General features: G+C 41.0%; 1 protein-coding gene across 1 annotated transcript in view; it reads right to left on the minus strand.

The window, feature by feature from the left end:
- The window catches only part of col7a1 (collagen, type VII, alpha 1), a 63,645-nt gene that overhangs the window by 15,047 nt on the left and 24,082 nt on the right, over positions 1-24,516 (minus strand). The window contains exons 37-87 of the mRNA XM_079340721.1: positions 24,212-24,238; positions 24,061-24,114; positions 23,880-23,951; positions 23,723-23,782; positions 22,508-22,543; positions 22,385-22,429; positions 21,816-21,851; positions 21,661-21,705; positions 21,493-21,528; positions 21,315-21,350; positions 21,153-21,185; positions 20,985-21,056; positions 20,812-20,871; positions 20,582-20,617; positions 20,419-20,499; positions 19,789-19,824; positions 19,562-19,606; positions 19,402-19,473; positions 19,220-19,264; positions 19,108-19,134; positions 18,904-18,945; positions 18,694-18,774; positions 18,494-18,529; positions 18,331-18,366; positions 18,150-18,230; positions 18,013-18,048; positions 17,243-17,314; positions 17,065-17,109; positions 16,746-16,781; positions 16,497-16,532; positions 15,851-15,955; positions 15,553-15,618; positions 15,133-15,168; positions 15,011-15,046; positions 14,868-14,915; positions 14,724-14,759; positions 13,513-13,638; positions 13,105-13,314; positions 12,991-13,026; positions 12,446-12,490; positions 12,209-12,325; positions 12,042-12,113; positions 11,782-11,826; positions 10,922-10,957; positions 9,361-9,396; positions 9,223-9,267; positions 9,097-9,129; positions 8,902-8,964; positions 8,735-8,770; positions 8,069-8,149; positions 7,879-7,947 (exon numbers count right to left, since the gene is read on the minus strand). Of these exons, the coding sequence (XP_079196847.1) occupies positions 7,879-7,947; positions 8,069-8,149; positions 8,735-8,770; positions 8,902-8,964; positions 9,097-9,129; positions 9,223-9,267; positions 9,361-9,396; positions 10,922-10,957; positions 11,782-11,826; positions 12,042-12,113; positions 12,209-12,325; positions 12,446-12,490; positions 12,991-13,026; positions 13,105-13,314; positions 13,513-13,638; positions 14,724-14,759; positions 14,868-14,915; positions 15,011-15,046; positions 15,133-15,168; positions 15,553-15,618; positions 15,851-15,955; positions 16,497-16,532; positions 16,746-16,781; positions 17,065-17,109; positions 17,243-17,314; positions 18,013-18,048; positions 18,150-18,230; positions 18,331-18,366; positions 18,494-18,529; positions 18,694-18,774; positions 18,904-18,945; positions 19,108-19,134; positions 19,220-19,264; positions 19,402-19,473; positions 19,562-19,606; positions 19,789-19,824; positions 20,419-20,499; positions 20,582-20,617; positions 20,812-20,871; positions 20,985-21,056; positions 21,153-21,185; positions 21,315-21,350; positions 21,493-21,528; positions 21,661-21,705; positions 21,816-21,851; positions 22,385-22,429; positions 22,508-22,543; positions 23,723-23,782; positions 23,880-23,951; positions 24,061-24,114; positions 24,212-24,238 (2,832 nt within the window). The remainder of the gene's footprint in view (positions 1-7,878; positions 7,948-8,068; positions 8,150-8,734; positions 8,771-8,901; positions 8,965-9,096; positions 9,130-9,222; positions 9,268-9,360; positions 9,397-10,921; positions 10,958-11,781; positions 11,827-12,041; positions 12,114-12,208; positions 12,326-12,445; positions 12,491-12,990; positions 13,027-13,104; positions 13,315-13,512; positions 13,639-14,723; positions 14,760-14,867; positions 14,916-15,010; positions 15,047-15,132; positions 15,169-15,552; positions 15,619-15,850; positions 15,956-16,496; positions 16,533-16,745; positions 16,782-17,064; positions 17,110-17,242; positions 17,315-18,012; positions 18,049-18,149; positions 18,231-18,330; positions 18,367-18,493; positions 18,530-18,693; positions 18,775-18,903; positions 18,946-19,107; positions 19,135-19,219; positions 19,265-19,401; positions 19,474-19,561; positions 19,607-19,788; positions 19,825-20,418; positions 20,500-20,581; positions 20,618-20,811; positions 20,872-20,984; positions 21,057-21,152; positions 21,186-21,314; positions 21,351-21,492; positions 21,529-21,660; positions 21,706-21,815; positions 21,852-22,384; positions 22,430-22,507; positions 22,544-23,722; positions 23,783-23,879; positions 23,952-24,060; positions 24,115-24,211; positions 24,239-24,516) is intronic.

Genomic DNA, 24,516 nt, shown 5'->3' on the forward strand with positions numbered 1-24,516 from the left:
AAGAAAAAAGGTTACACCCCTCTTCCTTCTTCCCCCAACTCTAACAGGAAGGAAACACAAAAAAATGACGTCAACAGGTCAGGGTTGGTAGGGAAGGGAAAAGGTTTGGCCACTTTTGGCTCTTTTAAACCCTGACCCTCAAAAAGAAAAAGGTAAGAGGATGACGTTTAGGTAGGTTAGGAGGCAGAATGAAGGATGTTTGGGGGAGGACAGGTGTGGGAGGATGGCTGAATAAGAGTCTTGCTATAGGTGGCCTGAGGTTGGAGAGGTGATTTCTTTGTCTTTTTTAAAAAAGACCTATAAACTTTTTCTTTAAAGACTTTTTCTTCTTTTTCTGAACCTCCTTCACCTGACATTCAAGGTTCTCTAGTTTTTCCATCAGTCCATCTGTTGACTTGCAATTCTCTTCATTCTTCTCCTCGAGAGTCTGCTTCAAGATCTTCACAGACTCCAGGAGACAGGCTTTCTCTTTCTGCCAATGCAGCTGCTGACTTTTTAGCTCGTCTTGTGGCTGGTTCAAGGATGCTTTTATCTTGAGGGATTCTTCAACGAGCTGTGAATCCTGCCACTGACAATTCTGCTCTGCCAGGTTCTTTTTGGCCTTTGTTAGGGCCTCATGCATCCTATTGATTTCTTCATTGTGTCCATCCAGTAGTTTAGACCTTTCTTTCTCCCATTCTTGTTTCTGCCCTTTTTGGCACTCTTGGGCTTGGATCAGATCAGTCTTAATCCTGAGAATTTCCTCGTCATGTTCAGCTAGAAGACTGGACTTGTCCTCCTCCCACTGGTGTTTAAGGTTCTCAATGTTCTCTTGAGCCATTTCCAGTTCAGCCTTATTCTTGCAACGTTCATCCATCTGAGCAACAAGGAGTTGAAACGTTTCTGTCTCAAATGAACAGGTGTAGTTCATCAGGTTCATATGGGCCTCTTTCAGTTTCTCCTCCACCCAGCAGGTTTTCTGATTTTGCTCTTCTACAAGACGGTATCTTTCCTTGCCCCACTGCAGCTTCTGCTGCTTTAGGTCCTCTTGGGCCTGAACCAGAGCAGCCTTTATGCTGCAGGTTTCTTCCTGTTGCACCAACAGAAGACAGGACCGTTCCTTCTCCCATTGGTTGCACTTTTTCAGCAGGTCTTCATGGGCCTCTTTGAGTGCGGCCTTTAGGGTGCAGGTTTCATTTGTCACCTCAGTCAAGGGACGGGACATTTCATCCTCCAACTGGCTATTTTTGTTCTCCAGGTCTTCATGGGCCTGGTTGGGTGCAGGCTTGATGGAAGAGGACCACTGGTCGTCTGCCCACTTTTGCGCCTTGAATAATTCAGCGCACAATCTGTTGATTTCTCCCAGGAGAATGTTCCTGTCCTGTCCCCACAGGCGAGCCTGTTGCTGCAGGTCCATGTCAGCCAGGGCCACACCAACCTTCAGTCTGGAGTTCTCCTCTATTTTCTGGGCGAGACACTCTTCTGTCTTTATACGCTTCTCCTTTTCAGTTTCAAGAGTGTTCTTAAGCTTCCCTACTTCCATGACTGCTTCTCTTGCTGTGGCCTGCTTGATTGAAACCTCAGCAATGAGTAGAGCCATGTTAGAGGTTGACTTGGCTTCCTGATATTCAAGCAGTTGTTTTAACTGCTCTACCTCAGGGATCTGAATTGGGGCTTGGTCAGTCACCTTAGTGATAATCTCAAGCATATTCAAAATTGTCACATTATTGGACTGCTGTGACTGATCAACTGTACCTACAGACTGTGGCTCTTTAGGAGTCTCTGCAGGCTGTGGATCAGGCTTGTCTTCAGTCAGGATGATGTGTGTCTCTATGGGTTCTGGTTGAGGAGTCTTTGAAGGTTGTGGATCATGCTTGTCTTCGGTCAGGATGATGAATGTCTCTAAAGGTTCTGGTTGAGGAGTCTCTGCAGGTTGTGGATGATGCTCGTCTTCATTCAGGATGATGTGTGTCTCTACAGGTTCTGGTTGAAGAGACACTTCAGGCTGTGGTGTTTGAGTCACTTCAGTGTCATCATTCCCACCCAGGACATTTCCATCCTTCTGTTGAGGTGTCCCCTTTGATGGCTCCTTCTGCAAAGAAGGAAACTCTGATGCATCCATCGTGTTAACCTTCGCTTGAAGAGGCTTCACAAGTAGTGAAAGAGCCTGTTCATCGTCTGACATGTCATCGTCAACAAATGCGTACATCTTCTTTTCGTCCTGGTTGCTGAGGACTTTACCCTCTTGATTCCAGGAGCAGAAGATGACGTTCTTTTTCATCTTAACAATGAGCATGGTCTTGTTACCTGCCCTTTTGTTAATGTTAACAGACAAACAGTAAGGTCCTTTACCTGCTTTTGTAAAGTGTCTTGAGATAACGCCTGTTATGAATTGACGCTATATAAATAAAGATTGATTGATTGATTGATCTTGTTTCTGCCTTTTTTGGCGTTGTTCTTCATGCAAACTGCTACTTAGGGGCTGTTACCCTGATGAAGATCTAGTATGAAAAGATTGCTGATAAACGTTTAGTTGTAAGTTAGACTCAGAAGTCTCTGTCTCTGCACCTGTCCTATGAAACACATAGGAAATGATTTTCTTTATTGTATTTTATTGAATCTTCTTTAAATAAAAACAAAGTCCTTAAAGTGAAACATTAAATCGACAGTTAGTTGATTATTTGTCCGAAAGAATCTCTATAGGGCTTGAATAAAAGCCAAGAACGCCCCCTTAAAAAAGATACCCAACACAATATTATTAAACATTGAAAAATGTCCTCACCATGAGCCAAAATAAGGATATTTACCTGTGTCTAAATACATTTTTAAATACCGATTAATTTTTGGGGTTTGGCCCATGGACTAAATGAAGCATCTCTTCAATGTACTGTGTGTAAATTTTGTTATTCCCAAAACGATAGACTCGCCAAAATTCTTTGAATTTTTCATCTCCAAACTCTTTCCTAAAGAGCCTCTGAAGTCCAAAAAAAAGTTGAAAATTTGTATCTTGTTCACAGTTATCGTACTTATCCAAATGGGGTTGCTGATGACCAATAGTGGTAAGGTTGTGCCCCATGTATGGATTCCTAGGTTCGAGTCCGGCCTGTGGCTCCTTTTCCATGTCATTTCCTACTCTTGCGACCTGATTTCCTACTCAATGCACTAAAGCAGGGGAGCCCAATACATCGATCGCGATCTACCAGTCGATCGGGATCTACCAGTTGATCGCAAAGGCAGCGTGGGTATATCACACAGTATTTTTCCCTTAAGTTTTGTTTAATTAAAACCAAAAGTAAACACAGTCGCGATGTGATTGCAGGTATATATTTAAAACAGCAAAAGAGTCTCTGTCTCTCTCTCTCTCTCTCTCTCTCTCTCACCATAGCCTATATCAAACACTTAATACAGTTTCAGAGCTAAATTCTAAATGCATGTATTGTAGAACATTTTGACTTGGTCATTTTATAACTAGCTCCCATGCCGATAAAGTGTTAGCATCCTTGGTATACAATCTTCCAAGTCACCTTAAGAGTCTAGAAAATGAAAGGAACATTTACATTTAGGGTAGATTTCCTATTTTTGCTTATCTCGTGTATGTAAGAACCTGGTCTACTCTGCCAGATAATTCCATCTTGCTCGGTAGAGTCTCCTTGTGCTAACTTGTTAACTGAACTATTCTTGTTGCAGAAATATAAAATAAATATTTGCACATTATGAAATGTGAAACTATGGCAGAAATATAAAGTACAAATAATGCACGGTATGAATTAAACTATTGCAGAAATATAAAAGGGATTTTATCACTGTTAGTTGTTCGAGGTTGTCATCATACTTCGTGTCTTTTCCTGTACACACGCAACATGTGCACCTTCCACTGCACATGAGAGGTTGCCAGGTCTGAAGCTATACTGCAGTATTTTTATGTGGTCAAACAGACAGCAGTGAAAACTTCTAGAAACATGTTCTTCAATAGAAAAGAGCTCCATGGATCAAATTACACAGACAAAATAATCCAAATAAGAATCTGGATATCGGCTGTTTTGGATTTGTTGGTGAATTGAGGCCAGATTCTTTTGTATTTGTCAAGGAGTAAAAACGAAACGTAGGGTTGCATGTCCCTTTATGTGCGCATTTCATTAGCGCAGGTGTGCCTCTCTTATGTCAGCTTCATCCTTGATCCACGTGGAAATTACTTCCCCCTGACCTACAAATGACATGGTTGCCGTGGAGATAGCTAGCATCATGTAAGGAGAAAGCATGACAGACGTTCTGGCTCGGGAGAAACATTCCTCACAGGATAACCACAGCGGATAAAAACTGTTTGAGACTGTTTGTCTCTCGGCTGGTGAAAATCCTGTTCTCTCGTTTTCTCTCACACCAGAATAGACTTCTTTTTTCTTTTCTTTTTTTTCGGTTTGAAAATAAGCATGGATACTTTTAAGCAGTCTCTTTGTCTACCTTCCTCTGATAAGTGCAGAGCGATTAGTTGTGATTGTGTTTTTTTAGGGCAGACGTTGAGGGGTTTGTCACTAGGATTTACATTGCTGCACCGTTCACAGACAAACTTGGACTTTGCACATTCATTCCACTCGTGTCACTTCATTGTGTTTATTAAAATTATTGTTAAAACTGATTAAGCTGTCTCTGAGTCATGCGCCTGGGTCCAAACATTCAGTGATTCGTAACACAGGCAACACCTCAACAAGGACTTTGAGGTGGAAAATTACTAATTCAAGGTCTCATCTTTGTTTGCCGTTAAATAAAAATAAAAAAGTAATTAATTGTAATACTGGTCTCTTTCTTCTTATTATTATTATTATAGCATTTAACACAATAACTGTATTGCATGAGTGTGTAAAAAGAGCCTTTGTTTGCCCATAATAATAATAATGGTCCCATAATAATAATAATAATAAGGGACCCATAATAAGCCCACATGGGGCCCAGCTAGTTTGTACCCCAGATGGGAGAAACCTGGGTTGCCCATGTGGGTCTAAGCTAGGACCCATGTAATGCCCACCTTGAGCCCATCTGGGCTTGCCCACATGGGGCCACCATGGAACCCCCGGACAAAGTTAACTGGGACCCAGCCAGGCCGCACAGATGGGGCCCATTCACCAGCCCATATCTGACCCACATGGGTGTGTTGACAGGGTCTACTGCCCACCTACTGCCCATTTGGGGCCCAACAACAAAGCCCACTCTAAGCCCATGCCCACCCAAAGCCCAATGAGCCCAAGTGAGGCCAACTGTACGTGTTTGCTTGGGATCAGTTAAAAAAGAATATGATAAAACATTACCAAAGAGGGAAAGAATCGAAAAACAAAAACAATTGGGAATGATAACTTAATGTGAAAAAGGTTACAAATGTGCCTTTGATACCTTAATTAAGATTTCAAACTTTTTTACCTATTACTAAACAGGTGACATTTTAGGCGCAGAACAGTTGTTGCACATTTAATGAAAAAGCAAGTCACAGAATTCCTGTAAAAATGCCTAGATTATGAAATCTGGAAGCGCATCGGATTTATTCAAGAGTTATTACAAAAAGCTGTGCTGCAGGCCAACCACTTTAATTTCTCTTGGCTGAGTAAAGGGGAGAAGTGATGCACCAGCAACAATGGCAAAGCATTTAGAACGTGCATGCCATTTTTGCAAGATCAGATGAGGTTACCGTAAATTCCGTACTATTGAGCGCACCTGGATATAAGCCGCACCGGCTAAAAATAAGTAAATAAATGTATTTGTACATATATAAGCCGCACTTGATTATAAGCCGCAGGTGTCCACGCTATAACAAGAGCTATTTACACAGACGTAGGCTACCGGTAACATCCGCAAATACTGTAGCGTCCGTACGGACGTTAAAGGACGACGAATAATAACAAATAATAACTTTTAATAACCCGATCACTGTCGGCCGTGACCACGCCGTTTACAGCAGAGAGCAACACATAACTTGCCGTAACAATCCAACTCTCTCCCCCAGCGTTCTCTCATACAGCCACTCAACACGTTCTCGCTGGTGCATTCACTGACTCTCCACATAATCGGAATTATGAACACATTATCAACTACTGACTTTACAACATGAACCGTTACAATACGAAGCCTAGCCGACGGTGTCTGTAACACGGCTGATGAAAAAGATGACCGTAATATATTTCACAAGAAAAAGTCCATCCATTCACTGCCTCAGAATGACTTCATTACTCACTTCCTCAGTCTCTGTTGTCGCTGTCAGTGTCATCTTAACGTGCAGCAGCTCTGTTAGCTTCTTTGACAGCCAGGTCGATCGCCTTTAACTTGAAAGCTGCATCATATGTATTTCTCCGTGTGTTTTCCATCATGAGGGTGCGTGCATGAAGCGCAAAATGACTGATATTAAGATCCGACGTGACGAAGTCAAATGTTTTTGCGGCAGAAGCTCATTGTCCCCCAAGAAAAATCCATGCATTAGCCGCACCGGAGTAGAAGCCGCAGTGCTCGAAGTGTGAGAAAAAAGTAGCGGCTTATAGTCCGGAATTTACGGTACTTAAAATGAGATACAGGTTTATATGATGAGATGAGCCTGATTAGAGATGAAATGATTTTGCCTCTCTTAGAGAAGCGCTGCTCACAGAACTGATTTGACCTTCTCTGTCATTTTCAGTCTCACTGAGCTGAAATAATGCTAAATCAATATACTTATTGGCAGAGTGTGTTCAGATATTGTCAACCAATCTGTCTTAACAGATGTCTGCAGTCACTCGAAAACAAACAACTGGCAGGCATACATAAACAGTGTTAGTTGCACAATGCTGACATATCATGGTAAGCTCAGTTGAAGTTCAGGCAAATGGGCAAAATATTCACTCAGCCTTCCCATGCTTTATCAGAAGTCTGTTGTGTACGGCAATGCACGATTTGACAAGTTCTTGAAAGGTTAGCCTGGATATGAGACTTTACAAATCAAATTTTGAGCTATCAAAGCTCAGGCCATTGGCTTAAAGAAAATCCAGGCAAAGCACTAGAGACAATACTCCATAAATATATGAAAGGATTTAGCTAAAATTCTCCCCATGGTTGTTTTTTTTTAGGCTCTACACAACACTCCACAGGGCTTTTCTCCATTTAGCAACAAGTCTGTAGAAAAAATCTCATGGGCTGCACTGCAGATTAAACAGACTCGTGTGTGAGGGAATGTGGACACAAGATGGACAGACCAAATATATTTGACATGTGAAAAACTCATTTCGGTGGGTCAATATATGACCGAGAGTTTGTTCTTTGAATGTCAATCAATAACAGTCGTACAACGGAAAAATCTCGAGTGTCAGCTTGCAGAAGAGGACGTTCTTACATTACTGCCTAATCCTAGTTCGGAATACCTACCAAATGGCATCTGATGTTTGTGCTGGGATTGTTTTATTCTAGCAGGAAAATGAATGACAGAATGGACAGTAGAACGTAAAAGCAGATATGTCTTTTGAAAAAAGTTTGTATGACATTTTCTTCAAAGGCTATTCTGACTTTAAAATTTTGAGACAGCAAAAGTAGCTGTGTGGCAAACAAAGCCAGAAAAGTACTTGACCAGGACATGCAAAATTTATTAACCAAACCTGAAGTTTACTAAGGTTGGAGGTCTGTCGCATATTTAGAGGAAACAAGGGCCAGTCTGCAATTATCTGGTCTTTTCTGTTGGTGGTTCTTAATCATGGCTGGCTTGCACTGCTACAGCAAACTCACAGATATCCCAGAAAAAAATGAACTTACTGTAAATACATTTTTCACATCAGAACTTGAGGCAGAAAATCTTTCTGTAGCAAGGATCACATCCAATAAAAGGTAGCGCAAAAAGCAATTTCATTCACCGTCCTTTAAGCCAGAGGCACCTCTGTAGATACGCCATGTTCTCACCTTCCCTGGAGGGCCGCTGTCTCCCTGCTCTCCTTTTAAGCCTGCCTGGCCTGGAGGTCCAGCGATGCCCTGAGGAACAAATTACACAATGAAGACATCAATATCAATTGTATCAGCACAGTACACACAGGAAACTCCAGGTACACAGTTGACAACATGGACACAAACACTTGTGTCTACAGACACCCACCTGCTTTCCTGGTAACCCAGGTATTCCCTCTTTGCCAGGTACTCCGTCTCTCCCAGGGACTCCTGGTTTACCCGATTCACCCTAAGGAGAGGCACAAGTTAGGTTTATAATTCATATTTTATCTGGAAAAAACAGATTCAAAATGACAAAGAATAATAAATAAAATACAAAGAGAAAAACGCCAAAGCCATCCTTTTGATGTCACAGAAAGCTTTGCTTTCTCAGTGCAAGTTGTGTCAACTAGATGCAAGTCTCCCACTCCAGAGTTAATGTTCGTGCACATTGTTGAATATAACCTTTTTTTTTCTCTTTGTACATATCTACAAACAACATAATTTGAAGTTATAATAACATTTGCAGCAAAATTGAAGGAAGCAGTGTGGTGTAGATGACATGTTGAGGTGATTGCTGGGTATTCATCTGAAGGTAAAGCTAATCACATGTTGTGTACCCTGCTGTTTAAGAGATTGGACACAAAACACAACTGAAGCCAACATTTATAAGCAAAGCTTGGTACACATGTTTTGGCATTTTTATTTAATTACCTTCATATTTTCAGCAATAGCTAAAAAGCCTTAGGCTTTAAACAATACTTCAGTTTTACACTTGCTTGTTGCGCTCTGCAGTGTGTCAACAGAACAAGTAGGATCAGGATTGCATACTCACCACCTGCCCAGATAGTCCTGGAGCACCCTGTGGACCCTGTAGGGAGAAACATATGAAGTGTTATAAGGCAGCACAATATAATACACACATATGAGTGAAATTTATGAGGAAAAACCATCACAATGATTCTTCCCTGAGGAAAAGTTGTGATTTATAGGGACACTTACTACAGCTCCTGGAGGACCTGGCGGCCCTGGCAGACCTGTGCTCCCTTGGGCTCCAGGTGGACCCTGTAGAAAGGAGAGATAAAGTCACACAATTGAAATCTTTACACAACATCATAAATGAGACAATTTGACAAGGTATAAAGGCAGCTGAATTGTTTCCTAATAAAATGTAAAATACCAGTAAAGCTGTTTTACCTGAACGCCAACTCCGGCCTCGCCTTGATTACCCTGCAGAAAAAGAAATAAAAAACAACAACACATTTTTATCATTTCGGTCAGTATCAGTGAGAAAACAGCACATTGCACATGACGTAAACTCACCTTAACACCTGCTGGGCCGGGAAGTCCGTTGGGTCCCATAGGGCCCTAATTGAAACGCAGAAGCATTAATATGTAACCTGGGGCTCGTCACAATGAACTATGAATATGTGCATGCTGCATCAAAAACACAGAACTTACAGTGGGCCCCCTTACACCAGGCTCTCCTGGGTTTCCCTAGAAAATAAATACAAGTCAGATACACAGTATTCCTACCGGAAAAGTAAATTAAACTTTTTTGAAATGTTTTAGTGTCTGTTAATGGTGACCATTTTTCTCTCCGACTTGTTTTCTAATCCTCTTCTTTACGTGTGTGGTATTCTCTAACCATAAATCTAGTCCCGTTTCTTTTTTACTATCTAATCTTGGTGGGGTAGTTATGTTTTGTAGGTCATAAAAAGCATTGGTCTTAAATTGACTGTTTCATAAACTGCGTAAAACTCTTCACAGTATCTTTAAACTGAATACGCTCCCAGGCCAAGTTTTGAATTTGAAAATGCTTATATTGTGATCTTACTGCATGGTGTGTAAAAAGATGACGCATTTTTGATTTTGACATTAATTTCTGGGTTCATTATCACTATACCTGGTAACCTAAAGTGATACATTAAATTCCAAGAAGTCACGGCAGTTAGCTTACAAAAGGTTGCACACACAACATATTTATGCCTAGATAGTTTTAAGCACACAAAGATGGAGTTTTAGATTATGTTCTAACAAGGACATACAAACATAAAACACAGATGTGTGACTGCTTCACAAGGCGACATACATATACAAACATCGGACAGACAAATGACAAAAGGTTTGACAATAAACAAAGAGAATCAACAAAAGACATTTTCGGACCGAATAGTTCACGAGGCTCTTTGAAGTGTAACTATCCACTAAGTAGTTCCCTGAGAACTACAAACCATTTAGATTTTTTTTTGTCTGTTTTCATGGTACCTACTCTGAAGCAGGAGCTTAAAAGTTCCTCTAAACAGAGCTCTAGGAACTAAAACTATTCATAGTTCCTGCAATGCAGACTCAATAAAAAAGGGTAAGGGTTCCAAAAGGTCCGAGAACTATGAGAAAGTTTCTGCAGTCCGAAAACACCAAATGTCAAAAAGAGACAATCACATGGCAAACTCTGAACAAATCAAGGCTATAAGAGGGATAAGCACACATCAGACAGCAGGCACAGCTGCATGCACGATAAGCAGACTCAAGTGAATCGAGCAAATCGACAACAGAGTACTTTTTGGAGTGCACCCAATTTAATTTTCCTCTCTCCTTTTGTAAATTAGATCCTTGCAGCGGCCTTCAGTTTGGGAAATCAGCTGACTTCCTTTCATTACCAGCAAATCTGTGGTTTTTATACATTCAAATCTTTTACTTTAAAGGTAGCTCTTGAGTTTGAAGTGGATTCTGTGAGGTTAAGTGGTCCTGATTAATTTTACGACGAACAGATCAAAGTTTTGACCTTTATCTCAGACTTCATTCGGATCCAGCCAAAGAAATGAATTCAGATTAAAGTGGTGAAGGAGGCACGTGATAATGTGTGCATCCTGAGGATTTTGTTGTACTCTACTGTTCTAATGTGGATGCATCTTACAAGCTATCGTTTCCCCTTTTGCTGTATCTACTGTAATAGCAAAAGGTTCTACCAGCCCCCCCTCCTCCAGAGCTGAAGCATGCCAGCCAGCAGCAGAGAACCTACCGGTCTGCCTAGAACTCCAGGGAACCCAGGCAGGCCCTGGAAAGGATGAAAGACAGAGGAAGGTGGATGACAGGAGGGCAGGGGGGACAGAGGAAATGGGGGGCAGTGTTGAAAGAACACAAAAAAAGGACATGGACAGAGATGAGGCACATTTCAGGAGAGAGAGGAAGTCAAGGAGTGAGCTTTCAGCCACGCAGCTGCAAAATGTTACTGTCTGAGTATCTAGGAAGCCTTGGCCCAAAGGGGTAAAGGAGAGCTCCATCATTAGTGATCGCAGCCAACCCAGAGTTTTGCTCTGTAGATCAAGCCTGGTAGAAGGCCCATACGCTGGGTTACTGGTTACTCACTGGTTGGCCTCGAGGACCAGCGGGCCCCATGGGGCCCTGCTCCAACATGGAGGGAAGGAAGACAAAAAGTGTGAGGAAGTGCTAAACATCTCTCCTCTTTGACATGTATTCCTGCTTCCAATCAAGCAATCACATACAGACAATAAATATTCATACAGATGGTGCCTTTAGGCTTCCATAATCACTATAAATATGATGATAAAAAGACGCCTTCTCAAATGTTACCTGGAATCCTGAAAGAACTTTGAAAAAAGGAAACCAGCTTGGGTTATGTACAAAGTAAAATACTGTTGATCAATATAGAAAAATGTGAAAATATCAAATACATTTGGCCATCTTCATCATTACTCTCATCAGAATGTTGTTTTCCACGTCTTTGGAGCAAATCATTCAATTATTAATTATTTACATAATATTCTTCAAACCACACAAATGAAACCATATCATGTTGATAATAAATTGTACAGTATACTGATAATCACAATTTAGGCACATCCAGCACTTCCCACTCACCGGCTTCCCATCAAGACCAGGTTTTCCTGGTTCACCTGGCGTTCCCTGAGATGGAAAAACACAGTGTACTTATTATTATGATTATTATTATTATTAAAAAGAAAAGTATTATTGCAGTTGAGTGTGGCAACTATAGTAGTATTAAAATTGGGCTACAATGGACCATCCATCTAGTCAAGTACAAACATTTGATATCCACTTTAGAAGTTTGTAATCATTAAAATATTCTAAATTTAGATTACACTTGAGAGCTGGCTTACCTGCGATCCATCACGTCCTCTTTCTCCAGACTCCCCCCTGTCCCCTTTATCGCCACGAGCTCCTGCAAAACCCTGTAAGAAGAAGCTGGTAAATCTACAGAACCACATGCTAGTCTTTGACCTGATGTTTAATTAGACATTGTGACTGTATTATTTCTACATCTTACACGTTCTCCTTTTGGTCCTAGAAGTCCTGGAGCACCAGACTCTCCCTTTTGTCCTAGAAGTCCAGGGGGCCCTCTGACCCCAGGTGGACCTGTCAGTACTGAGTCAGCAGATGCTCCCTGCATAATCATGCATAATAATATGTTTAAGAACTCAATTAAATGTACTTTTTATGTATATCAAGTGAATGTGGACTAAACATGATTTCACTACAACAAAACAAAGGATAAAAAGTTCACCTTTTGACCTGGTGGGCCGGCTGGTCCTATTAGCCCAGTTTTTCCCTGAAAAAGCACAATTTGTTCTTAGTGCAGTGTGGAAGTGATTATAGTATAACATAACATCAAGAAACAAAGCAATGAGAGTAAACAGAATTTCCTATAGCAGGATCAATCAAGTAAATCTAAATATGGGGTAAAACCCTGTGACACGACGCAATGTATGATACAATACAATGCACTCCATTGTTAGCATGGGGAAATGTATCATCGACCACAATACGACATCAATCTGCCCTCAAAACAGTAGTTCTTAAAAATGTATGAATAAACAAAAAACAGGTCAGCAAAGTATCATCAATCAATCATTTGCACGGGACCCGAATCCAACATGTTCCACAAAAAACAGAGCAATAAGAAGTAACTATAGATGACAACACTGTGGGGCCACAGCACAACTCCTCAAGGCACGTTATTTGTGATTATAGTAAGCAATTACTGTATTTAAGTAAATCTCAATACCCAGATGTGAATGACCAAAGAAACATCGTAACTTGAGCACTTACAGATTCACCTTTGTCACCTCTCTCTCCCATACTCCCCTGAAAAACAAATCAACACAATATGAGCATGATATTTTTCCTGTTTTTTTCATTTTTAAATCAGACTCCCATCTATACCTTTTCCCCAGGTCTCCCAGCTTCCCCAAGTTCCCCAGCTCTCCCAGGAACCCCTGGTATTCCTGGCTTGCCTGCTTCTCCAGAAAGCCCCCGGGGTCCCTCTGGCCCTCGCTCTCCTATGGCTCTTCCTGTAAGCCCAGGGGCTCCAGCAGGACCTCGCTCCCCTTGGTCCCCTTTGATTCCTCTCTCACCTGGAAAACCACGAGCACCCTGGTGCGCCACAGGGAATGGCCATATTAACAATGTTAGCATTAGCTTAATGTATATTGTAATATTGTTACACGTGTTTCAATGCTGCATTCTTCTAATAATATAAAGCTAGAGCACTAATTGGACCTGCTCTTATTGCACGGATGTCTTCAGCAAGTCTTCCTTGAAAGATGTCAAAATGTGCTGAGTCATACTTACATCTGCACCAGATGGTCCTCTCTGTCCCGTTTCACCCTTGTCTCCTTTTAAACCTTTCTCTGTCTTCTGCACTAAGGGGGCCAGTAATATGTCCTTCTTGTCTGTCACCTCCTTTAGATCAGACACCTTTGTGCAGGGAGAGAAAAGCTTTGTAACTTTCCATCACAGTTGTTTCATTTTCATCCCATATAACTACCGGTACTTGTAATCTTTTTCTTTAGTGATATTCACCCTTAAATGCAATGCCTTGTTCTAAAGCTAAACTTAAACATTGAACATTGACTCAGCTGTTTATAGTTTGACAGTGTGAGATAGAGATTTGTATGTAAAAAGAACACTGAATAAGGTCAGTCCACTCGCTAAGTTTATCCTAAAATGTAAAGATATCAGGGATAGTCGTAAATCAATCATTTGTGCCTGCAATCAAGAGGTGGAAGTAAAGAAGTACAGCTACTTTGTGGAATAACTTTGAGTCATATCTAGTGGAATCTGTACTTAAACCAGTAAAGAATGTGTTATTTTGTGATCTCTGCAAACCTCACATGCTGCTGCAGTGTTAAACTAATTGAAGTTCCTATTTTTAGGAAAATCTCACACTTGACCGTGGAAGCTTTGTTAATCCACTTCCACTGGATTGAAGATTTCTTTTTCCCTAAACTAAATGAGTTTTCTGACGCAAGAGACAAAAGCTGAATAGGAGTTATAAATAACGGATCTGTAAGTGGCATGACGATATTGCCAAGAACTAATAGAGAAATGTAACATTCTGCACGAGTTCAAGAACATTTTTCATTTAGAGGAACACTATGCAAAATGTACGTAGTCATTCATCTACAATAGAGACGAGTCACACATGAGATGGGAGCTTATTTTACATTTGTATTCATTATTTGGTTGATAATGTCGTTGTTATGAGTGTACATCAATTACTTGCATTTTTCAAATTAACTGCACAAACACAATTCCACATTTTAAATGTTATGATAAATAATAAGGCCAATCATAGTTTCATTCATCAATTAAATAGCATTTAAAGGCACATAACGTGTATTAGTAAGGCCATGAAAAATCTCTACTGATTGAAGATGAATAAGTAGTTTGGTTCTTATCTTTTAAATTCCCAACAAACCTTTTCTTTAAAAAATGTAAGATTTTTAAAAGAAATTATTAAAAAAAAACAAAAAACATTGTGTGCAGTAAGATCTACATACCACAATGCCAAGGATGCCCAGAGCTTTTTGTACATCCTGTTAGAGAGAAGAATAAACATTATTGAACAGAGATGATCAAATCTGAGAGCAAATGTTTCCTGAAGTCTCAGTGCATTGACAACATGTCATGTCCTGACGTCTCACCACGGCTGTTCCAGGTTTGCCAGGCGCCCCGTCCTCTCCTGGGTCCCCCTGCCAACAAAAAATCTCATATCTCAATCGCACATAAAACCTTGCTCTTGTCACTCTTTCACAAAAAAGGAAGATCAAAGTTTACAGTCACTTACAGTTTCACCTCTAAGGCCAGGCACTCCTCGATCCCCCTGAAACAAAACAGTTAGAAGGTCAGAAAACGCACTAAGTGGTTGCCATGTTTGGCAAAGTGAGACTGATAAAGACAGGGACTTACTCTTGGTCCCGCAGCTCCGGGTAACCCAGGTACACCCTGAAGGACAGAGCAAGGGCAATGATAAAAACATCAACAGATTAGAGTGTGGGAGGGACGCAGGCTATACACAGATGGGTGTAGATAAAACACACGTCTCTGCTTCTGCACGAGGGAGAAAGGTGCAACATGGGATAGCAGCTACAGCACACACAAGAGCTAAAGGTGATTCTGGCTTTAATGTGAAATGAACATACATGTCTTAAATGTGCAAAAACCAATCCTATTGAAATAATTAACCGCAGCTTTTTGTGTGTGTGTGTGTGTGTGAGTAAAATGAGCCCTGAGAGGTTCATATTATTCCGAGCTATAATGTGGGTGTTAAGTGTAAAATACATTTAAAGAATGTAATTAAAAAGAATACATCAGGTCATGCACACTCACAGGGGTTCCTGGAGGCCCTTGAGGACCAGGGATTGATGCTGTTTCTGCGCCTTTAACATAAACAACCTGCCAGACAGTGAATAGATCAAAACATATTTCAAACTATCGTCCTCATACACAAGTATACAGAAGATAAAGATGTCATTTAAATGTGTTTTTATAGCTTTAATTGTATGGCCTAAATCATATACTACACTGTTGTATTTGTTTAATGTAAGATAGACGACATCGGGCAATCTTACTCAGAACAGAAAACATAATTATTATTGCAATTCTTATAAATCTTCGTAACAAGCACCTGTCCAGGAGGACCAGTGCTTCCAGGTACTCCAGGGGGCCCAGATGGTCCAGCCGGTCCAACAGATCCAGCAAGGCCCCGGTCTCCTTTTTGCCCATCACGGCCCTGAAAATAAAAGTCGACTGGATGACACAACTGGGACTGTGGGAGCGCAGGGTTCCTTCCTCCTGTGCTACAGAAGAGAGTAATCTATAAAATCAAAGCAGGTGGCTGCTGCCACCCCTCCTCTGATGTTCTGAAAATAATTACTATGAATTTGCACATGAAAACAGCTCTCTGACATTTGGCTCCTCTCTGGATCCCTCTCAGAGGTGGTTCCCTCTTAAAGGCTAAGCTTCATCATTAGAGGCAAGTGAATTTATATAGCGTCTTCGGAGAAGTCTATTGATTCTGCAGTGAGTTAGAGTGTGATGGTAATGTCAATGTCAGAGCAAACTACAGTTGATAAATACACACTTGAGGGGGAAAGTGATGAGGAGAAAAGAAAAGAGGAATGCTGATGTATGAAACGATAAAGTCGTGGAAGGCAGGATCAATACAGGAAGGAGGGGTAGGATGCAGCACGGTCACTGACAGAAAGCAGTTTAGAATCAAACAGACGACAACACACAAAGAGATAATGAAGAAGTGATTTGGTCAAACTGACATCTCTTCCTGCCGCTCCGGGTTCTCCTTTGTCACCCTGCAGATATAAACACAGCAGAAAATGTAATAAGACTTGCTTAATGTTTCATTATGATGATCCATGCTTTAAGAAAACATGCCTCTGAAAACGGTAAAATATTGGGAATATTGTTGTTGGTCGACTTACGTTACTTATAAATGACAAATAAACCTTATGACAATGCCAATAATATAAAAAAATCATATGAAAGGATAAAGAGCCACCACAAACCTTCCTTCCATCTTCACCTGGAACACCGTCCTCACCCTGTAAGCCAAAGCAGAATGCATTAATATAAGGAGCATGCTGAATAATGGCCGGTCCACTGCAGGAGCACTCATATAATTCACGACCATTTTGCCAAGAGAGCCATTATGCAACAGACTCCAAAATGAAATACACTGCTTCTGATCAGTAAACATAATTCATAGGAAGTGCACATGTAGTCCATTTCTGACTAGAGAAAAATGGAGTGGCATTGTGAGAGGAAACACTCATCTCAAGGGTCATACTCTGACTGAACTTGTGTATCTATTACATTTGGACGTACAATTTTTCCAGGAGCACCAGGTTTGCCATCTTCGCCTGCTTTACCCTGAAAGAAAAACAGGAAGGATGATGACGCACAACCAAGATCTGAAGATGGGATAAGATGGACAAAGATGAAAAGGAACAATGGGAAATGTGAAAATATAGTTTATTCGCTGCTATTTGTATTGTGTACTTACAGGTACGCCTTGATTCCCTGGGGGCCCAACAGGCCCTGGGGGGCCCTGGTCCCCTCTAAGTCCTGGTAAACCCTAGAAAATAAAACACAAAACTCAACATGGAGTTGTTGTAGCTTGCTTTTACTTCGACTAAATATCTAGTAAGCATCAGATTCAGTTAGGTAAGCACAGAATTGTGGGAGATTTAAAGGATTTTTTTTTTATTGAGTCAGATTAGGTATCTAAGTGTGTGTAGTAATGTGGAATATTTACAGTTTTTACTTTAGACTTTTATACAATTGCATTACAACCCAGACCGTGAAGTTATTCTGTTTTTACAGAGCAGAGGTCATAGAGCTGACATGTGTCTGCCTCTTTGAAAGAAAAAAAAAAAAAAAGGATTGAAACTCTTAATCAGGACTAATTTGAGCAGTTGGAGACTTTCAGAATCAGAACACAATCGTCTTTTGTGAAATTAGAACGTGAACGTCTGTCCCTGCTGTTGGCTTATGCAACTCGCCACAGGAGTGAGGACAGAATTTAAACATCTCCACAGCGCCCTCTGCATCACAAACACATAAAGTGCTCATATGTGAGAGCGGGTGCAAAGGCAGACTTGTTTCCCTGCTATCAAAATAGTTTTATATAATGTACACTGTAAAGTAACAACAAACCTCTACACTAAAATTGGCTTAACACAAAAAATATCAGCATTTCTGGATTGTTCTATTGCAAATAGTACATGTATTTTTAAACAACCACAGAGGAACAAAGACTGCTCCCACACTTACATCTCTCCCAGGATCACCCTGTTTCCCAGGATCACCCTGCAAAACAAAGAAAAATAAGAACAAACATTCACCAATTACAATAACTCTACATACAATGCGTTTTAAAGTTGAGAATAAGGAGGCTGAAACTGAAGTACCCTCTGACCAGGCGGCCCAGCAGCACCTGGTTTACCATCCAGGCCAGCACGTCCGTCTAAACCCGATGCTCCTCTTTCTCCCTAATCGCAGAGTCAGGTTACTTCAATAGTAGCATGTGACACAAAACAAGAGTTTATTATTTGAGAATGTGAAGAACATTTACACCTATTGATCACAAACCTTCTCTCCAGGCGCTCCTCTCTCTCCTGTGTCACCCTGGAAAAAAACAAATATTCATAGTGAAATGAAAGTGATGCGTGCGTGTGGAAGAATGATTCAGATACTTCCAGCATTTAGTTTTGATAGCTTAAAAAAAAGAAACAGTGATTGGACGCAAACTCACTCTTGTGCCTGCAGGCCCACGTTGTCCCTCGGGACCCTATAGGCAACGGGGGAAAGAACAAGAAGTCACAGAAGAGAAGCAGTCACGCATATTAAATCGACGGAAAAAGAAAAAGAGCACAAACAGACGCATATACTGGATGAAGGCTTATCGGATGCTCATAGCAGCGTTTTCACATCGCAACAATGATGCAAACTCACTCTAAGGCCCGCGGCTCCAGGATTCCCTGCTTCGCCTTTCTGACCTTTGCCGCCGTGCTCTCCTGGGTCACCATCCTCGCCCTGGGAATCACAGCGAGGTACGTCATTAGCTGATCTCCTTCTATTCTCTATGAATTTCATTATCAGCCTAACATCATCATGTCCCTAAAATAACAGCACTGGGACTGACTTTATAGGTTCAGTGCGTACCTTATCTCCTTTTTCTCCTCTCAGCTGGCCCACCATGTCAGTCTGTTGAGTAGAATGAACAGATATGGACCGTCGCCTTATAATTGTATCATGGATAGCGCATTAAACGGTAAAAAGAAGCTTGAAACGATTTTGCTCCTTAATCTAAATTTGCTTTGATTAATAATTTTGATTTATACAAATGATCAACTGAAACAGACTCACCACTTTTCCGGGAGGCCCTTGGGGGCCCTACAAGAAGAGATATTAGTTAGAATTCACCCAGCCAAAATATATTAAACATATATTATATAAAAGTAATTTTTGAAGAAAGTACCACATCGCCTTTTTCTCCTCTCGGTCCAGCAGGTCCAGGGCTTCCCTGTGTGCAAACAAAAATCAATAAAGATGCTGAGCGGCTGACCTCCCCTTCTTTTTCAATTCTCGGGGCCTCTGTGGAATAACACTAGAATATATTGAAAATCTGTCTGTATGATGAAACGTGAGTGTGTTTCTCACATTTCGACCGTGCTCTCCCGGGTCTCCCATGTCTCCCTTCTCTCCCAGCCGTCCTGGCTGACCGGCGAGTCCCTGAAGGGGTTCAATAAAAATGTCTGCTAACTGAACTTTCCACTGAAGTACCTTTGAAGTTTGACACGTTTCAGAAAAAGTGTCCTACCCTCAGTCCTCTCTCTCCTGTTTTCCCTGGTGATCCAGACTCCCCCTGAAGAACGTGAAAAAAAAAAAAAAAAAAAAACAATTTCACATTTAAAGAGATGTTGTCAACATGCAATATTTTCAGAGTTGTCATTAATATGATTGCATCAAGTCCCTCCCCACTCAAAGAAAGAAAAGAGAGGGAAGCGACATAAAAAAAAAAAAATGAGTGCGGAAGATGATACTTACAGGTGTGCCTTCATCACCCTTCTCTCCTCTCTCTCCCTGTAATACAGATGTTTAAACATCTCTTGGTTTAAACTGGCAGGAAACCGAAGCAGCATTACATTTCAAAACGTACGATTAATACAAAACAAATAAAATCTTCAAGAGAAACTGTGAGGTGACTGTTTATGTTTTTACCTCTAAACCAGCATCACGAGAAAGAGATGCATGTTGGGATGGAACAAAAAGAATCTTAACAGGCACATTTTTCAATATTTATATATAATTAAATTGCAGAGAGCAATAATTTTTTACAATAATATAAAATAGTATCTTGTTAATTTGTGCTTAGAATAAAAAAACAAACCCAGGTTTTCATAAAATGACTAGAAGTGTTTTCTGATTATTTAAGATTATTCACCAACATAAAGTTCATAGAGTCACAATAAAAATCAGCTTATTCTTTAAAAGATTATCATTAATCATCACCCAGCTGCTTGCTGTTCCTTAGTATGCAGCCTGAACAAATACGCCACTCAGAATCACAATCGGTACAAGTACAATTATGAGGAATTTGTCTTGGTGTATTAGCGTGAAAGAAAAAAAAAACAAGGCTAAAATAACTTAAAAGTACTTAAATAAAATAGACCTGACCTCTTTACCGGGAAGACCCAGCTTTCCTGGGGTTCCTGGCCGCCCGTTCTCCCCTCTCTCTCCTGGGTCACCTGGATCCCCCTGAAGAACAGTTAAACAATGCGATTAATAGAAATAAACAGAATAGCTGGGAACATAGATAAAATAATATCAGGTCTCTCACCTTGGCACCCGGCCTGCCGTTGATACCAGGCGGTCCCTAAGGAAAGTGCACATGTTTTATGTATTTTTTTGTGCAGAGATTTTTTGGGGCACGACTTACACTGACAGGTGGCACTAGGGAATAACTTCATGAATAACAGGATGCTCCAGCCAGGAATATATTGCAGAAGCTGTGAACATTATGAGTGTGTCGTTTGTCGTTATGATAAAGACGTGTAACGATGACCTCACCTTCTCGCCCGCATCTCCTTTAGAACCAATAACACCGGATCCTCCTGACCCTGAATCACCCTGGGTAAATAAAACAAAAAAAGCAAAGAATATTAAAGCCAGACATTTCGCTTACACCCGACACACACACAAACAATGATGTGTTTGTAGAGCGTCATGCCCTTGAAGCTCACTTTCTCTCCTCTCTGTCCTGTCTCCCCTTTTTCTCCCCTTGGCCCCGAAGGACCCAATGGACCTCGCTCGCCCTGTGAAAGAACAGCAGGGTAAAGCAAATGCATCAGATTGAAAGTTTTTGTGTCAGCAGACAGCTGTATGTGCGCAGTCAGTCTTTGATAACTCACCTGATCCCCTTTCTTTCCAGGAAAACCTGGAGTCTGCATGATGTAAAAAAAAACAAAAAAAAAACACAGCGAAGACTCAACATCACACACACAAACACTGTCATGGATGTAAAGAGTGGAAAAATGACTATTTCATGATCACTTTTGGATCTGATAACTCACACTCCTGCCAGGCTCCCCTTGTGCTCCTTCGTTTCCCTGAGAACAGACAGGTTCACTTATGCTTCGGTACTTGCTATGAAATTCATTAGAATCAGATTATGAAACGTTCTGTGATAGAATCACGTTCCTGTTGACCTGCTGCTTCCCGTTTGATTACATTTAATTGAATCAGTCTCACCTTTTCTCCTGCAGGTCCGCTGGGCCCCGGTAAACCCTAATGACAAATGGAAAAGACGAATTCATGAGACTGAATGTGCATTTGTAAAAGTCAGAGCATGTGACCAATATGAAAGAGAAATGGAATGTGATACCATTAGCCAATAATACATGTCAGCCTGTCACTCACTCTTAAGCCTGTTGGTCCTGCAGGGCCTGGCTTCCCTGGATCCCCCTAAGACACAACATCATTCAGATAACAGCTTCAAATCCCACTGAGAGAGAAAAGTTGTCAACACTCAAACTTCTTTAAATTAAAAGCTAAACCAAGACTGCCACACTCACTCTCTCTCCAGTTTCTCCAGCTGGTCCTCTCTCCCCCTGCAAAGAGACACACATTGACGTTACTGATTGTTTTGGGCATACATTTGCCCACTAACCCACAACACTTCCTTCAAACGTGCAAACTGGACAATCTGACTGTTGTAACTGGAGACTCCTGTAAGAGTTTGACTTCTGACTTCAATCTGACTTCATGTTTACAGTAGTACTGGCCGACATCCATCTACTACAAAAAAAAATCATAAGAATAAGAATAACAGAATCTCTATTTCAGCTGATTTCAGTTCAGGTACACCAAGTTCTCTGCAGCTTATTTCTTCAAGATTGAAAAAAATGACAATCTAATGAGCCTCCTCATTTTTTAAACAACATTTTTATAAGTATGATGAGGTGCACAATAGGCTCGCTGCATTTTTAACATCATGTTCATTTCCCCTGTTGTTAGCTCTATTATTGAATCTGGGTTGAAGCTCTGAACATGGATCACTAACTTTAGATCGAGAAAAACCCACACTTGAACCACACAGACATGCACATACCCATCTGACTCACTCTGAAATCATATGACTCACCCTGTCTCCCTGAGATCCAGGCTCACCTGGATATCCTCGGTCACCCTAACAGAACAGAGAGTGATGGGAGTCACTGTTCTATTTCTGCTTATATAGGAAGTTCTTTTGCTTCTTTTATCTTACCTTGCTACCGATATCTCCAGGAGGCCCACGGGGACCCTGAAATACATCATGAAATGTTGAAACATATATGTTTTCTATCCAACAAGACATTATGTGTTATTCCTGTTTGGAAATCTAAAAAGCAACGTGAAAAAATTCAGCGAAGGTTGAGTCAAGAAAGATATGAAAAGCCTCAACTGTTGATAGCTTCCACATGTGGCCATTTATAAATCACTTTAAGTCACTGATGCTACTGTATCTCATTCATTCTGAGGCTCAGAAGCAGAAATATATTTCACTTGACCTCACGTTAGTTAGTTTATTGGTTGTCCCCTTAGGGAAATTCTTTTTCACAGTTCAATAGGTTTTCATGGGACAGATTCAGAAAAAGCTTTTTAGACAGAAGCATACACACATACAGTTTACAGTTATACATCAGTTCAGGTACATGGTAGACATATAGTTGCATACATTCGTCTGTGAGGTTTTGCTTTGTTAATTATTTGGACAGCTCAGGGAATTAGGCTTCCTGCAGATTTGGTGTGTGCCGACCAATAACTTTGGTGGCAGTATTGGTTATCTGGGTGTGTCTGTTACGTTTTGGTTTTTTTTAGAGCATATTGAAAAAGCATGTGGAACAGTATAGTAAAATGGGTTTAACAGTGCTGGTGTACAGAAGTAAGAGTAGGGGGGGGGCAACATGAAGTCTTTTGAGTTTGCACACTGCTGACAGTCTCTGGTTTCCTTTTTTTGTGGATGTCTGTTGTGTGGTGTTCGAAGGTGAGGTTGTTGTCAATTGTGAGTCAGAAGTATTTGCGAATATGTATTAATTCAGTCCCCAAACATACATTCTCCTCAAGTATCTACATGAACATTAAATGACAATGAAAACATTTGGTTCCTCAGCCTTCCTTTACATGAAGCATTTGAGTAAATCTGAAGGTTTTTGGTAAACACGTGGCACTACATGTATTCAAACGCACACAACACATCTGTCATTACTTGTAGTAGACGTTTGGTACATAAGCTCTTCATGCAAAGGCAGAGGAGTAATATATTCTGCAAAGGTCTGAGGGATTGTCATTTAGTTTTAAAAAGATGAAAACCTTGAAATTTTGAGGGGCTCCATGGATTGAGCTGACAGGACGGAGGTTTCTGGTCTCAGCGCTTTCTAATGTAAACCCAGATTTACCTCCATGACATCAGCTCTTCAAAATCTCAGTGCGTTTAACCTACCCGGTCTCCAGGCTCTCCCTGCTTGCCTGCGGGTCCAGGTGCCCCATCACCACTGTCGCCCTAAAAAAGAAAGCCATTTCTCTCACGTAAAAAAAAAAAAAAAAAAAAAAGCTAACTGAAACACTCATAGATACTCGTACAGACTCTCTGAAGTTACCTTGTCTCCCTTGCTGCCCGTAGGTCCTGTCAGCCCTCGAGGGCCCTGAGTCCCTGGAGCACCTGAAGTACCCTGATAATAAAAATTCAATTAGCAAATGCAAAATTCACTCAAACACGCACACCCAGTTCATCTGCAAACCAAACATGTCAGCAGATAGCCAGTGATTGACAGTTCTTACTGGGGAGCCCTTCTCGCCCTTGACGGCCACCCCGCTGCCGACTCCTGGAGGTCCCTGTTAGCAAGGAGAGATAAAAGCTTAGGATAATTATGCGTGAGCTCCTTGGGATATTTCTGCACCGAGAGAACAAGCTACTGATGGTGTGACTCACCCGTTCTCCCGTGCTACCCTTGTCCCCCTGCAGAAAGATGGAGACACACACACACACACACACACACACACAAGATTATTGGTGAGTGTTGATTGTTTTAAGGGCAAATGTTGCACAAAATATTCTTTAAACAAACTCAAGCTGTTGATTCAATCAAAAACCCCACAACACACACACTCTGGACCTCCATTCAGTCCATTACATTACACCAAACTAATCAATGAAATGGAAAAAAAAAATCAGAGAACCAAAATCCAAAAGAATTTTTTTCTTTAGAAAATTAAGAACTTGTGCTTTTTGTAATC

This window comes from Symphodus melops, assembly GCF_947650265.1.
Source record: "Symphodus melops genome assembly, chromosome: 4".
Lineage (NCBI taxonomy): Eukaryota > Metazoa > Chordata > Actinopteri > Labriformes > Labridae > Symphodus > Symphodus melops.